This window comes from Bufo gargarizans, chromosome 2, assembly GCF_014858855.1.
Source record: "Bufo gargarizans isolate SCDJY-AF-19 chromosome 2, ASM1485885v1, whole genome shotgun sequence".
Taxonomy (NCBI): domain Eukaryota; kingdom Metazoa; phylum Chordata; class Amphibia; order Anura; family Bufonidae; genus Bufo; species Bufo gargarizans.
Window position 1 is genome coordinate 610,095,244 of NC_058081.1, and position 16,026 is coordinate 610,111,269.

A 16,026-nucleotide genomic window follows, 5' to 3' on the forward strand; every position below is an offset into this window, starting at 1 on the left:
ACTCTCAGTGAGAGTTCTGCACCTGCCCACAGGTATTTTGGCCCACTGCTCATGAGCAAACAGCTTAAGCTGTCTCAGATTTGAAAGGTGCCTTCTCCAGACGGCATGTTTCAGCTCCTTCCATAGATGTTTAATAGGATTCAGGTCTCGTAGAAGGCCACTTTAGAACCGTTTAATGCTTTGCTACTAGCCATTCTTGGATGTTTTTAGCTGTGTGTTTTGGCTCACTGTCCTGTTGAAGGACCCATAACCTGCGACCAGCACATTTCATTCCATTCCAGAATGCTTTGATAGTCTTGAGATTTCATTGTATCATGCACATTCAAGACACCCTGTGCCAGAAGCAGCAAATTGGCCCCAAAACATAACATAGCCTCCACCATGTTTCAGTAAGTAAAATGTTCCTTTCTTTGTATGCTTCATTTTTGCATCTGTGAACAGAGAGACTATGTAACTTGCCAAAAAGCTCCAGTTTTGTCTCGTCTGTCCAAAGGACATTCTCCCAGAAACTTTGTGGCTTATCAATATGCATTCTGGCAAATTCCAGTCTCACTTGTGTAGTGAGAACTGTGTCCTCAAAGGGGATTAATGGAATTGGCAGTGAAAATGAAAAATTGCATTTTTCTCCAGAAAAATTGACTTTAGGCCCAGGTTTTTCACTTTCACAAGGGGGAACTGGAGAAACTGCACCCCCTAATTTATTGCCCATTTTCTCCTGATTACAGCAATACCCCATATGTACTTGTATACTGCAATATGGGCGTACCACAGGGGTCAGAAGGAAAGAAGCACCAAATGGCTTCTGGAAGGCAGATTTCACTGGAATAATTGACAGGCGCCATCTTGCAATGGAACACACCCTGAGGTACCCCTAGAGTGGAAACCCCCCAAAAAGTGACCCTATTCCGAAAACTACGACCCTCAAGGAATATTTCAAGGTGTGTAGTGAGCACTTTGACCCATCAGGCGTTTCACAGAATTAGGAAATGCTTGGTTGTGAAAATGAAAAATGTTGCTTTACACCCACATTTCTCACTTTCACAAGGGGTAACAGGACAAAATGCACCCCACATTTTGTTCCCCATTTCCCCCCGAATACGCCAACACCCCATATGTGCTCAAAAAATGACGTATGGGCGCACAGGAGGCTTCAGAGTGGAAGGAGCACCATATGGCGTTAGGAGAGCGGATTCAGCTGGAATGGTAATTGGGAGCTATGTCGCACGTGAAGACACCCTGAGGTGGTCCTACAGTGGAAACCCCCAAAAAGTGACCCCATTCCGGAAACTACACCCCTCAAGGAATATTTCAAAGTGTGTAGTGATTACTTTGACCCATCAGGCGTTTCATAGAATTAGGAAACGCTTGGCTGTGCAAGTTAACAAATTCCTTAGGTCCCCAGAAATTAAAAACTCCAAGAAGTGACCCCATTTTAGAAAGAGCACCTCTGTACGAACATTTTAGGGGTTGAAAGGGCACTTTTGACCAAACAGGTGTATTACAGAAATGAATATGTAGTGGTTAGTGAAAAATGGATATGTAAGCTCTGTGGACAAAATCAGTTATAAGGTGTTAAAATTAGAGGGTACATCAAGGATAAAATTATTCCATTGATAAGTGATTCTGAAACAATCCTTGATGCATAGGCCAGGTTTTTAAGGGCAGGTTTCGCAATGTTGTCTTTCCTTATCCCCCTTTTGGAACACACACGATTCACACTATACCCCCCCCCCCCCCCCCCATGTGTTTATTGTAGTCCAGGATGCAGTCTGGCTTGGGGACAGTGGTTGTGGTACCTCGTACAGCGGCAGGGGAGCTGGTGTTAGTGTGAATCGTGATCAGTAAAAGGACATCCCTCTTGTCCTTGTACTTAACCACCCACCAACATGTTCTTATTGAGGAGAGCATGGCTTTCTCCTTTTCGTAGTGGTTGCCCTACCAAGGATCTAGGGAGGCCTCTCTGATTTCTGCGTACTGTGCCGCACGCCGCAGTACCTCTGTAAGCTAGAGACTGGAACAGTGGTAGACTCATGTAGTAATTATCCACGTAGAGATGGTAACCCTTATCCAGCAGTGGGTGCAGTAAGTCCCACACTATCTTCCCACTAACTCCTAGGGTTCAGGTCCGGTGACTGTGGAGGCCAGGTCATCTGGCGCAGCACCCCATCACTCTCCTTCATGGTCAAATAGCCCTTACACATCCTGGAGGTGTGTTTGGGGTCATTGTCCTGTTGAAAAATAAATGATGGTCTAACTAAACGCAAACCGGATGGAATAGCATGCCGCTGCAAGATGCTGTGGTAGCCATGCTGGTTCAGTATGCCTTCAATTTTGAATAAATCCCCAACAGTGTCACCAGCAAAGCACCCCTACACCATCACACCTCCTCCTCCATGCTTCACGGTGGGAACCAGGCATGTAGAGTCCATCCGTTCACCTTTTCTGCATCGCACAAAGACACGGTGGTTGGAACCAAATATCTCAAATTTGGACTCATCAGACCAAAGCACAGATTTCCACTGGTCTAATGTCCATTCCTTGTGTTCTTTAGCCCAAACAAGTCTCTTCTGCTTGCTGCCTGTCCTTAGCAGTGGTTTCCTAGCAGATATTCTACCATGAAGGCCTGATTCACACAGTCTCCTCTTAACAGTTGTTCTAGAGATGTGTCTGCTGCTAGAACTCTGTGTGGCATTGACCTGGTCTCTAATCTGAGCTGCTGTTAACCTGCGATTTCTGAGGCTGGTGACTCGGATGAACTTATCCTCCGCAGCAGAGGTGACTCTTGGTCTTCCTTTCCTGGGGCGATCCGCATGTGAGCCAGTTTCTTTGTAGCGCTTGATGGTTTTTGTGACTGCACTTGGGGACACTTTCAAAGTTTTCCCGATTTTTCCCTGTACCCCTAGGGAAGATGGCTGCCTGCTGTCCTGAGCAGCCATAGTCACCCGGTCACCGAGCGATTTTGCTCAGGGAGCATGTGAACACCACGCCGTAGCGGTACTGCGTTGGTATTTTGTACCTAGTTCACAGCACCGTACAGCTACGGCGCTGGTAGCGACTGTTGTCAAATTATTTGTAATCTTTTCCAGGGGTATATCATTTTTGGCCAGGCCAGTTTCATTAGTTTTTTAAAAAAAAATTATTATCCTGTTGAACCACAATTCAAATCTGATTTTCATTAGCTGATTTTCCCAAAAATTTTATTATTACATTTATCAGTTCCAGGTTATTTCAGTGACCATTGCGGGTTTTTATTTCTTTAACAGAAGGTTACCAAACATGTTATCTGTCTATCGCCAAATTGAGTATAAATGAGTGCTAGATTCTGATGGTTTGTATTGTCCTTGTGCAGATCTTTGAATACATTGAGGGAAAACCCCGGGAGCATTCAAGTCCATTTAAAGGCCGTCTGCAGTGGATAGGCAGCAAAGATCTGCAGGATGTCTCCCTTATATTACACAATGTCACATTCACAGATTCGGGGCGATTCATCTGTAACGTCAACCGCACGCTTCATTTCGAGGCACACCAACACTCAACCATGAGCAACGTGGAGATTGATCTCATTGTGTCCGAGATAGGTAAGTGACATAACATGGTTTTGGATGAGTGATGAAAAAATTGCACAGATTAAAAAATTGACAGCTTGCCCTATTTGTCACAGATAAGCCTCACCTCATTATCTCTGCTTGCTGTCAATGAGTGGAAACAATTAACAGTGGTGTAACCAGGGCCGTCTTTAACGTGGGGTAAAAGGGGCAGCTGCCTCTTGAGCCCCGCTGGCCACTGGAGGACCTTTCTTGGGTCCATACTTTATTAATTAAGTAGCAGAACACATAGGGTATACATGGGGGATGTCCCTGCACTTATTATTTCTGGGCGGCGCTCGGTTGTGGACCCCGTTACATTCTCCCATGCTGTATGCTAAGTAACCGCATCGGAACACCAGGGAGGAGACATCAGCTTCTCTCCCTGGGCGTTCCTTCTCCCTGGCTGTAGCGTTGTCCAATCGCAGCGCAGGACGTCACAGGGAGAAGGTGAGAAGGAACGCCCAGGGAGAGAAGCTGATGTCTCCTCCCTGGTGTTCCGATGCGGTTACTTAGCATACAGCATGGGAGAATGTAACTGGGGCCGCAACGGAGCGGCGCCCAGAAATAATAGTAAGTGCAGGGAAATCCCCCATGTATGCCCTATGTGTCCTGCTACTTAGTTAATAAAGTATGGACCCATGAATGTGGCAGCGGCAGTTGTGTTCTCCCTCTTGCTCAGGGTCCAATCAATATTAAATTTCTGAACAAGTAACTCATCAAGAAATTAGAAGAAATTACAGGCCAAAGCACTAAAGGGTCATTATAACACAAGGGGGCACTACGGGAGTGAAATTATAATACAAGGGGCCCTACAGGTGGGGGCATTATAATACAGGCTGGAGCACTACCGGGTGCATTATAATACCAGGGGAAAACAGTGGGACATTATAATACAGGTCAGAGCACTTCAGGGGACATTATGATACAGGGGGCACTATGGTGGCCATTATAATACATGTCAGAGCACTACAGGCAGCAATATAATACAGTTCACCCTGCAATCCACAAATGCAAGGTAAAGCTGTATCATGCAAAGAAGAAGCCATATATGAATACGATCCAAAAACTCAGTGGTCTTCGCTGGGCCAAAGCTCTTTTGATAATGGACTGACGCAAATGGAAAACTGTTCTGTGGTCAGACAATGCTAAACCACATACTGCATCCCTCACAACATCATGTGCAACGAGCCACAGGGACAGTTCAGAGGATGAGAGTAGTCGAACGAACAGTAGCGGTAGTATGGGCTCAACAGAAGCTTTCTTTAAGTCTCTTTTTATATAATCTGCACAATCTTCCCGAATCGACAAAGGGGTGCAACTTGTCGCTCTCACTAAGGCCGCATTCACACGGCTGTTGTTTTGGTCCGCATCCGAGACGCAGTTTTTGCGGCTTGGATGCGGATCCGTTCACTTCAATGGAGCCGCAAAAGATGCGGACAGCACTCCGTGTGCTATCCGCATCTGTTGCTTCGTTCCGTGGTCCGCAAAAAAAATATAACCTGTCCTATTCTTGTCCGCGCTTTGCGGACAAGAATAGGCAGTTGTATTAAAGGCTGACCGTGCTGTTCCACAAATTGCGGAACGCACACGGCTGTCATCTGTGTTTTGCGGATCCGCAATTTGAAGACCGCAAAACACACGATGGCTGTGTGCATGTAGCCTAAATATGATAGGATGAGAAGAGAATGGGACAAGATTCCTTCCCCAAAACCAGCGATTGGTCTGTTCACTTCCCAGACTTGTCAAAAGAAGCGTCAATTTTGACGTAAATTTGTTTTCCCTTAGTCCTAACAGCAGCACAAGTGGGGGGTATTCTCCCCTGTGAAGCTGGTCAGGACAGGCGGAATTTTTGCTGAATAAAATTTTGCATCTCTAGTAATTAATTAATTAATTAACTCCCCCCTCCTTATATAGGCCGCCCTCACACAGGGCTAGTTGCTTTTTTAACAAGTAAACATAACAGCATAGAGGGAGGGATATTTGTGTGCTGCTGTTAGGACTAAGGGAAAACAAATTTACGTCAAAATTGACGCTTCCCTTTCGTCCTAACCAGCAGCACATGTGGGGAAGTAGCAAGGAACCTCACACAAATCTTGGGAGGGCAAAGGACTAGCACTAAGTAGCTAATAATCCCACAGGAGTTAGAGAGCTGACCTATGGACGAGCAGCATCTAACACGGACCGTCCAAAGGCTGTTCCCTCAGAACGCCTATTCTCTAGGCGGTAATGGGCAATAAAGGTGTTTTGCGTGCTCCACGAGGCAGCCGCACAAATCTGCTCTAAGGGGATTAGCTTCCTTTCCGCATATGATGTAGAAACTGCCCTTGTAGAATGGGCAGATAAGAAAGATGGCGGTGGTAAGTCTTGGGACGTAAAAGCCAGCTTAATAGCGTCCTTAATCCATCTGCTCAAGGTGGGCTTGGAAACCTTGAGCCCTTTATTGTTCCCTGAATAAGATCAGCAGATTTTCTGATCTCCTGAACTCTTCCGTTCTATTCAAATAAATTCTAAGGACTCTTGGGATGTCCAAGGAAAGTAATCTCTCCTCCTCAGGAGAGTTAGAGGTAGGAGACAACGCCGGCAGTGTTATCGTCTTGTTGGTGTTCGCAAACGAAGGAACCTTTGGTAAGAAGGTAGGCAGAAATCTTAACAGGACCTTGTCCTGCAGAAAACTTAAGTATTGTTCCGCTGCCCCCAGAGCCTGGAGCTCCCCAACCCTCTTGGCTGATGTTATGGCCAAGAGAAAGGTGACCTTGAGGGAAAGGTACTTTAAGTCTACCTGTTCCAAAGGCTCGAAGGGGGGGGGAGCACAACCCCCTTAGGACCACTGGCAGCTCCCACTCCGGGATTGGTCTCTGGATGCTGGGCCTAAGCCTCTGAGCACCCTTAAGGAACCTCTTAATTAGGGGGTCCTGAGAAATTGGCTTACCAAGGCATGCTGACAAGGCAGCGACGTGAGCTCTCAATGTAGATGGGGCTAGACCCTTATCTAGACCATCTTGCAGGAATTGAAGAATCTCAGGGAGAGGAGGATCTGAGGAAACTACCTCTCTATCCGTGCACCAGCGCATAAATATCTTGAATATGCGGGAATATTTCTGATTCGTAGAACCCACTCTGGAGTGAGAGATTGTTCTCAGGACCTCCACCGAAAGCCCTCTAGCTTCTAGAAGGGACCGGTCAGTCTCCAGGCTGTCAGACTGAGCCTCCTTAGATCTAGACAGGGACCTGTGTCCTGATACACAAGGTCCTGTATTAGGGGAAGTCTCCAATAATTGCCCTGACTCATCTGCATGAGCTGGGTGAACCAAGACCTCTTCGGCCAGAATGGGATGATGGCTATCACTGAGGTCTGGTCTTGCTTGATCTTCATCAATACCCTTGGTATCATGGAAATTGGAGGGAATACATAGGCCAGCCTGAACCTCCATGTTATGGACAGAGCATCTATCGCTACCGGATTGTCCTCCTTGTACAAGGAGCAGAATTTGCTTACTTTGGCGTTCAGACGGGTTACCATCAAATCGATCTCTGGAGTCCCCCAGCGTTGGACTATCCTGGAGAAGATGTTGTCGTTCAGGGACCATTCTCCTGGTACCGAAAGGCCCCGACTTAGGCGATCTGCTACTATATTGAGATCCCCTCTGATGTGAACTGCCACTAGATGAGATAGATTGCTCTCTGCCCAAGATAAAATCAATCCCACCTCCCTCAGGAGGGTCCGGGATCTCGTACCTCCCTGTCTGTTTAAATAAGCCACCACAGTCGTGTTGTCGGTCCGTACTCTCACGGCTTGACCCTGAATGAGAGGTGAGAAGTGATTGAGGGCTAACCTCACCGCCCTTAGCTCCCTCAGATTGGACGACAGGAGTCTCTCCTGAGGCTTCCAGGTATTCTGAACTGTATTGCGTCCCAGATGGGCTCCCCAGCCTAGCAGGGAGGCATCCGTGGTCAGGATCACCCAAGTAGGTTGGGTTAGAGGCATTCCATCCACTAGGTTCTTCCACCACCTGAGGGAGGAACAGACTTCTGCAGACAGGGAATGGTTCCGATCTAGGTCTCTGGGTTTGCGATTCCAGACCGCTAAGACTTCCTCTTGTAGTGGCCGAAGATGCCACAAGGCCCAAGGTACTGCCTCTGCAGACGCTGACATGTGGCCTAACATCCTCATGAGAACCCGAATAGACACCCGCCTGGGGGGTAGGAGAAACTCTGCAGCTCTTATTACTTTGTCTCTCCTCTGAGGAGATAGATATAGGGTCATTAGTTGTGAATCTATCACAAACCCCAGAAACCGCCTTGTGGTAGAGGGGACCAACTCTGATTTGTCCCAATTCACGAGCCACCCTAGGTTCTGAAGAGTGTGGAGAGCTTGTTGAAGCTGGGCTTGTAAGATGTCTGCGGACGCGGCTTTTAAAAGCCAGTCGTCTAAATAAGGGACGACCTCTAAGCCGAGGAGCCTTAAGTGGGCGACCACAGGAGCCACAACCTTTGTGAAGGTGTGTGGAGCAGAGGAGATGCCAAAGGGCAACACAACAAACTGGTAGTGCTTCACTACCTCCTTTATGCAGACAGCAACTCTGAGAAATTTCCTGTGGGCCGGACAGATAGGAACATGAAGGTAAGCGTCCTTCAGATCTATTGTCACCATCACGTCTGCCGGGTTCAGGATGTTCAGGACTGAGCGAATGGTTTCCATCCGGAAACGCTTCTTTCTGATAAACCGATTTAGGTAACGCAGATCGATAATCATGCGCCAGTCTCCTGACGGCTTTGGAACGAGAAAGATGGGAGAATACTCTCCCTGACCGAGCTCTTGAGGAGGAACCTTCTCTAAGGCCCCTTTGACAATGTACTGGAGTACAGAGTCTTCCAGGATCAGTTGTCTGCTGGGTGTTAGACGTCCTGTGAGGACGAACCTCTCTTGAGGTTGGGAACTGAAATCGATCCTGTAACCGGTGCTGATGACCTGCAGCACCCAAGGATCTGGAATTATTTTCTCCCAAAAATTTCTGAACAAAAATAAACAACCTCCTACTGGAGGATTCAGGCAGGGAGATTCGTGTGGGAGAGAGGGGGGTGGGGATGGGGAGGTGACGGGCTGCCGAGAGTCATTGCTCAGCCCTGCGGTTCCCGCGACCGCGACCTCTACCTCTCCTGTTATTTTCGGAACGTCTCTGGTTCCTCTCTCTTCCTTGGAATCTCCCCCCTCTGCCTCTCCCACGTCCTCGAAAGGATTGCTGAGGGAGTGATTTTCCCTTCTTGTCTGCTAGACTCTCCATGAGGCGGTCTAGCTCGGAGCCGAACAACCTGCCAGGCTCGTAAGGGAGGGAGCACAAATTAAATTTGACATGTTGTCCGCTACCCAGGGCTTCAGCCATAAGGGCCGTCTGCTGGCGGCAGACAAAGCCATTGACTTGGCAGCAAGCCTTAGCTGCTGCTGAGACGCATCCGCCAAAAAATCAATGCCTAATAGAAGGGTCTTGAATTGATCCAGGATATCATCTCTGGCGATTCCCGAGTCTATGTCTGCCTGGATCTTCAGCGTACGGGCGCGAATGAACTCAGACACCTCGGTACCGGCTATGGCCACAGAGGCAGAGGCGGACGCCGCAGCATAGTTGCGCCTAAGCGAACATTCTGCGCGTCTATCCAGGGGATCCTTCAGGTTACTCCCGTCATCGGAAGGTACCAAAGTTCTTTTAGAAAGCTTGGCTATCGCCATATCCACCTTAGGCGGAGGGACCCAATCCAGGGAGTCCCCGTCCTGTAGGGGGAACATCAGCTTAAACCTCTTGGTTAAGACCGGTCCTTTTTCTGGATGTTTCCATTCGGTCGCCATTAGTTTTTTAAGCGACTCGTCCACTTTGAAGGCCCTTGGCCCCCTAGCGGTGGAGTGTGGAGCTTCCCCATGCTCAACATCCTGGTCCCTTGACCTGATGGAGCGCAGTAATCTTTGTGTCTTCTCCGCCGGAAAAGAAAAGACCGACTCCTCTTCCTCAGAGGAAGAATTCTCGCCAAGCGAGATCACGTCTTCTGACATAGGAACAGGCCCAGGCGAGGTAGGTGATCTCCGCGACGGAGGTGTCCAAGAACTCCTTCATCCAGGAAAACATTTCAACAACCGTCGGCTCAGGATTGGCTGGCCTAGGGCGGCAGCCTGGACAACGATGAAACTCGTAGCTGTCGGGTAACGGGGTGCCACAACTGGAGCAAGCCAGGTGCTTCTGCTTGTGGGTGACTTTTCCAAGAAAAGAAGTAGGCACTATTAAAGTTGGTTTCAACGCGCCCAGGGGGTCAAGCGCAGACGTCAATCTTACCTTGAGATGGTGACGTCATTCTGAACAACCTAGAACCTTCTGATCAGAGTAGGTACTCTCACGGCCTTAGCACTGGATCAGCAAAAGTCAAGGTCAGTTGCACACAGGAACTGAGTGCAACACTGACCCTGCCAGCAGCCTGGCCTTATATAGCAGGAAGGGGAGGGCCAGGGGGAGGAGGAGCAACAGCTCCTCCCCCAAAAATCTCCAGGCTCCCCACTGAGGGACCCATTTATAAAAAACGAAGTTTTATTAACAACTTAATCGAATTCGCTCCTCCCCCCCTCCTCCACAAGCACCATCAGCTAATTTGCGCTAATTTGCGCTAATTTTTATCGCGGCGGCGATTTTTATTTTATTTTTTATTTTTTTGCGGACCGGAAGTGACAATGACGCACTTCCGGTCTCGCGTCCGATACACCGGAGCTGAGAACCGATCTCAGGGTCGGCCGCAGATTACAGAGGAGGTAGGAGGGGAGCGGGCAAGAGCGGAGCGGAGAGGAGAGGAGACAGGGGGGAAGGGAGCTCACAGCTCCGCTTACTGAGTACACCCTGTCTGAACTTACCGGCTACCTGCAGCCAGACCGTCCCCATACTTACGCTCCCAGCCAGGCAGGGGACAGCCGTACTACGCCTGTAAAAGAAAATTGTAACATTAAGACAAAATAAAAGCAGAAATTCAGCAAATTTCTCCCCCAACTACTGAGGGAGAGACTCAGAATAGAGTCAAGCCTGTCAGACCAACACACAGGACAAAATAAAAGCAACTAGCCCTGTGTGAGGGCGGCCTATATAAGGAGGGGGGAGTTAATTAATTAATTAATTACTAGAGATGCTGAATTTTATTCAGCAAAAATTCCGTCTGTCCTGACCAGCTTCACAGGGGAGAATACCCCCCACTTGTGCTGCTGGTTAGGACGAAAGGGAAGAGGGGATGCTACACATTGGTAGACTTTGCCCTGTTCCAGCTTTTTTAAGATGTGTTGCTGCCATTAAGTTCTACATAAGTTTTTTCATGAAATGGTAAAATGCTTCACTTTCAACATCTGATATGTGTTCTATGATCTATTGTGAATAACATGTGCGTCTGAGATTTGAAAGTCATTGCATTCTGTGTTTATTTGCATTTTACGCAGTGTCCTAACTTTTTGGGAATTGGAGTTGTGCATTTTATGTTCTGGTAGCTTCCACCTTCTCCTGCATTCACTGGTGGACTAACAGCTTCCCTGCTCCCTCCCCTCAGCTCCAGTATAGTGATCTCCTAGTGCAGGGATCAGCAACCTTCGGCACTCCAGCTGCTTTGAAACTACAACTCCCAGCATGCAAACATGCTCGGGTTTTCTCACAAATCCCATAGAAGTGAATAGAGCATTCTGGGAGTTGTAGTTTCAGAACATCTGGACTGCCGGAGGATGCTGACCCCTTTATCAGTGAAACAGGTGAAGCAACAAGACACGGTTCATTCATTCATTTTTCGAAATCTGTAGAAGTATATAGCGATATATCTAACTAGACAATGAAGAAGGAAATTGGAGAGGGAACTATTACATACTATAGTTCTGTTTATTAGTGGAATCGCTAGGGCTGTGTTTGAGGGGCTATTTTGTATGCATGGTGAGGCAGGGGTTAAAACATGTTGCAATACGCTCCTAGGAGATGCAGCTACTTAACTATCACATGGGACAAGCTGCTGCCCACCCACAGAAAGGGAAGAGAAGTCCTCCAGGTGTGTAAAATAAAAATAAATAAAAAAAATGATGAAAATGACACTAGAGAGCAGCGGTTTATGCATTGATATAGTACATTTAATGGTGTGCATTACTCCAGATGTTTTCATTGGAAAACCTATGGATGATGTATTCACTGTATACAGTGGCATAAGTCAGAGAATTCCATTGGAGGTAGCGGCTGGGAAATCATCCTGACATAGTGTATACCTCCAGGCTCAAATGAACAGTGAACAGACTCTTACGTGTTTTAAGACTTATTTTTGATCGAACATCTTTGCCATGCAATTTATCTTTCTGCTGAAATCCACAGATCTGATTTGTGGTTGTTAAAAGGGGTTGTCTCCAATCAGTAAATAGCATTTATCATGTAGATAAAGTTAATACAAGACACTTACTAATGTATTGTTATTATTCATATTGCCTCCTTTGCTGGCTTGATTCATTTTTCCATTACATTATACAGTGCTCGTATCCAGGGGGTATGCAATCCAGCAGCGGTGGTCGTGCTTGTGCAACGCACCGTCCCCCAGGGCTCCTATCAGGTCCCAGGTGTAGTAGGAATGCCGAGTGGTGTAGTGCGGCCTAAATGTCTCTTTATCTGTCACGGTGCTCCTACCTGGATAATGCTGGACCCCAGGCTTTGGCCCTGAAGCAAAATAAAGGGTGAATAATTGAGGGATGAAGGAAAAATAACTTGGGTCCAGATCTTGTTGTGAAGTTCAACGGCAGCTTTACTTGAATAAACGTTCATCCAAACGATTGGCAGGCTTCATCTTGGTTCCAGCAGACTTTAGCATAAACTGGCAGGCAAACTCTCTCAACTCTGCTTTCTCTCTTTCTCTGCTGTACTGACAGGCTTGCTTAAATACTTGGCTTTCTTTATGCTGTGCTAAATTCAGCTTGAGTCTGGTTTCTGTACTTCTGATCTGCTCTAGTATCCTTGGATGGGGTGCCGTCGACTGTTATTCCCCTCCTGACACTTAGTAAAACTTATCTTCAGCCGAAGAACAATTCCTCTTGCTGATTTCTCTTATGGTGGCAGAAGAACTATTCCTCTGGCCCCTATGTCTTCTAGACCTCTTTTTCCATAGCCAGCAGAGCTTAGGGTGCTCTGGCTGGCATAGGCACACCTGAGCGTACCCCTGCACACCTTATCCTGTCTAGCTCGGAACTAGAACTAACTGTAAAAACACCCTCCCAACCCTTCTGGCAGGAGGCAGGACTGGCCCACTTCTGCCCAAAGGGGGGATAATGGAATGGGGAGTTCCATGCTCTCTAACTATAACTCTACCATCTGCACTGCCACCTGCTGGTGAACCAGGCATATTACATGTAATAAACAGTTACATAGAAAGGTTAGGAATGCACAGTGTATAGGACCTGGACAAAAATACATAAGATGGCATTTAGGTTAGACCGTTAGAGACAGTAGCAGGGTATAGGAAAGGTAACACCTACTCTGAGGTGTTACACTTGCACGCTATAGAGCAATGCACTGGCCTCCCTTGTGGCCTGCACAGCAGGAGTGTCCATAAGCTTTTCCCTGTAATGTGTAAGCACGGCCACTACTGCTGGATTGCAGGGTGGTGTAACCATGGAAACAAGAAGTGTATAAAATGATGGAAAATGAATCCAGCCAGCAAAGGACGCAATATGGATAAATACATTAGTAAGTGCCTTGTATTAACTTTCTCTACATAATAAATGCCATTTACTGAAGGGAGAAAACCACTTTATCAAAAATGTTTTGATTTGCTGATAGCAAGCAGAGATTTAGAAAATGAAAAATTAAATCACACAGTATATTCTATCTGCTGAAGTTTTCATTATATGTGTATTTATTACATTACATTTAACCCCTAAGTCACCCAGGCTCCATATTTGTGAAGAAAACATTTCTTGATGTGTGCTTGTGATCGTCTTGGGGGGTCAGAAATGTGTGATCACTAGAGATGAGCGAATTTCAGGTTATGACATTTGTTCACACTTTGTTTACTGGTGAAAGGTGAATTGCGTTATGGATTCTGTTACCACGGACCATAACGCAGTTCTATGACAGAATGCCTTTAGAGGCATTCCGTTATTCATTCCGTCATAATAGAAGTCTATGGGCTGCAAAACGGATCCGGTCCATTTCCGTTATGCAGGGGAGTTCAGTCATAGAATTGCGTTATGGTCCGTGGTAACTGAATTCATAACGCAAATCACCTTTTACCAGTAAACGAAGCGTGAACAAATTTCAAGATATGAAATTGGCTGATCTCTAGTGATCACAAATGACAGGTTTTATATTTAACGGTGTGGATGTCAGAATATCCGCAGTGAGGGGCCATTTACAGAGAGGATACATGTGTTTATATTACAATCGGAAGTGACTGAATTTTTATGGTGTCTGGCTCGGTTTCAACAGAAAAAGAGGATTTTACTTCTGTCCTCTCGGAGATTATGATGTACATCCTCCTAGCGTTCCTTACCTTGTGGCTCTTGATCGAGGTTGTCTATTGCTACAGAAAGATCTCTAAGGCTGAAGAAGTGACCCAGGAGAGTGTGTAAGTATACTCCCCTCCATACTGAAAGGTAAAAGACATACGTGATTCAACAGAGGTAACCGATACACGTAATTTATACTACACCCTCATTAATCTTCATACCCCAAATACACTTACAGAACATGATGGGACTAGAAGTCCATGGTGCCATCAGCCATTTTTCACAGCTCTTGAGTTTTTGAATAGCTCTTTGACACTTATCAGAATACTAACCCTTTAGCTCGGGATCAGACTTTGTTTCATCCACTGGCCGGTGTGGGCAAAATTTACTGTAGGGCCCATAAGCTTTAGAGTGTTGGCGGGAATTGCTGATATCTAAGGTGCATGGCTAGACTGTATAATCGAGGCTGATAACCATGTTATTAGAATGATGTACAGTAGTGCGCCAAAAAATAGCAGCGAGTTTAAAAAAAAAAGCAAAAAATCATAAATGTAAATGCACTGGAAATACTAAATTCAATTTCTAACATTTATCCAGTTTACAGAAAGTAAAGAAAATAGAATATTAGGCTGTTCCAAAATAGCAGTGCCAGCATTTTTTTTTTTATAACTAAAAAATTTCGGATATAATCTGAAAATGCCAGAATGCGGCCAGATCTCAATTGGGCTGGACGGAGCCTTACAAACCCCCGGCAATACAACCTGTCCTATTATTTTTGCGGACCCAGTCAAGTAAATAGGACCGCTAAAAAACGCGGAGGCACACAAGATTGCCGTCCGCGTCCATTTTTTTCCTATTATTTGCATGGCAAACCTGTCTTAGACTTTTTTTTACATTCCTTTATGTCTGGTGGTCCTCCAAAAATAAAGGAAGACACACGGAAACAAAAACGGAAACGGATCACGGAACAACGGAACCACAATTTGCGGAACGGAACACAACAACGGTCGTGTGCATGAGGCCTTATGCAAATGTGAAAATTAGCTTCTTTGCACACAGTATTCAATCCTTCCATCGATAATATAGGTCAGATAGCAGGCTCCAACATATGCCACTGAGCACGTATACAGTGGCATACTTTGGCCACAAAATCTTGCACCATTTCTCTTTGGGCCAGTCAGTGTGTTCCTGGGCAAATGTTAACATGTTCACAGGGGAGCACCCAGGAATTTTGTCTAGGGGGGGTCCGAAAGGCAAAAAAATGTGGCATGTGTAGTGCGCTGTGCTAATTCAATTTTTCAAAGCCCCCTTTATATTTAAAAATGCAGGGAAGGGGTGTAGTGTGTTGCGCTGATTCTTTTACTTGGCGATTCTAAAAGTTCTGTAGGAAATATTAAAAAAATGGGCCCCGTCCATTATTATAAGCCCCTCCTACATATAATAGGCCACTCCCAACAAACACTGTACAGCTGACATTCTATAGTTGCGGCCTGTCTCTACACATCATACGGAGAGCGGGGGAGGTCTGTCCTGGCTGCACTGCCTGCTTCACATCATACAATAGACAGCCGGCTACAGCCAGGAAGCTCCTTTCCCTCTCCTCCCTCCCCAGATCCTGCTCAAGACCTGTGGTTCCCTTCACCATCTTCCACCCACCCGTGGCCTGCTGCCCCCCTTGACCGTCCTCACCCAGCTCTGAATCCTCCTTCTGCAAATGGCAGGGGGAGGAACCGGAGCATCTCCTCTCCTACATAGAACCTCATACCTCTTACATCCAGTGATGTCACCTTTGTTGTAGACATTCTCTTTCCTTATCTTCTCCATTCAGACCAGACCGCCATGATGATTTTTCCGCCATCTCCCGTCTGTGCAGAGATTAACAAACAGACATTAGTTTCCCACATTTCCATCATCTTCACATCTTCTGAACACCCTTTCCTGCCACCCCCAATATTATAC

General features: G+C 46.6%; 1 protein-coding gene across 2 annotated transcripts in view; it reads left to right on the forward strand.

Moving 5' to 3' along the window:
- SCN3B (sodium voltage-gated channel beta subunit 3) overlaps positions 1–16,026 on the forward strand; it is a 61,344-nt gene that overhangs the window by 31,975 nt on the left and 13,343 nt on the right. For both annotated transcript variants that reach the window (XM_044282016.1, XM_044282017.1), the window contains 2 exons: positions 3,350–3,578; positions 14,048–14,186. In XM_044282016.1, the coding sequence (XP_044137951.1) occupies positions 3,350–3,578; positions 14,048–14,186 (368 nt within the window). The remainder of the gene's footprint in view (positions 1–3,349; positions 3,579–14,047; positions 14,187–16,026) is intronic.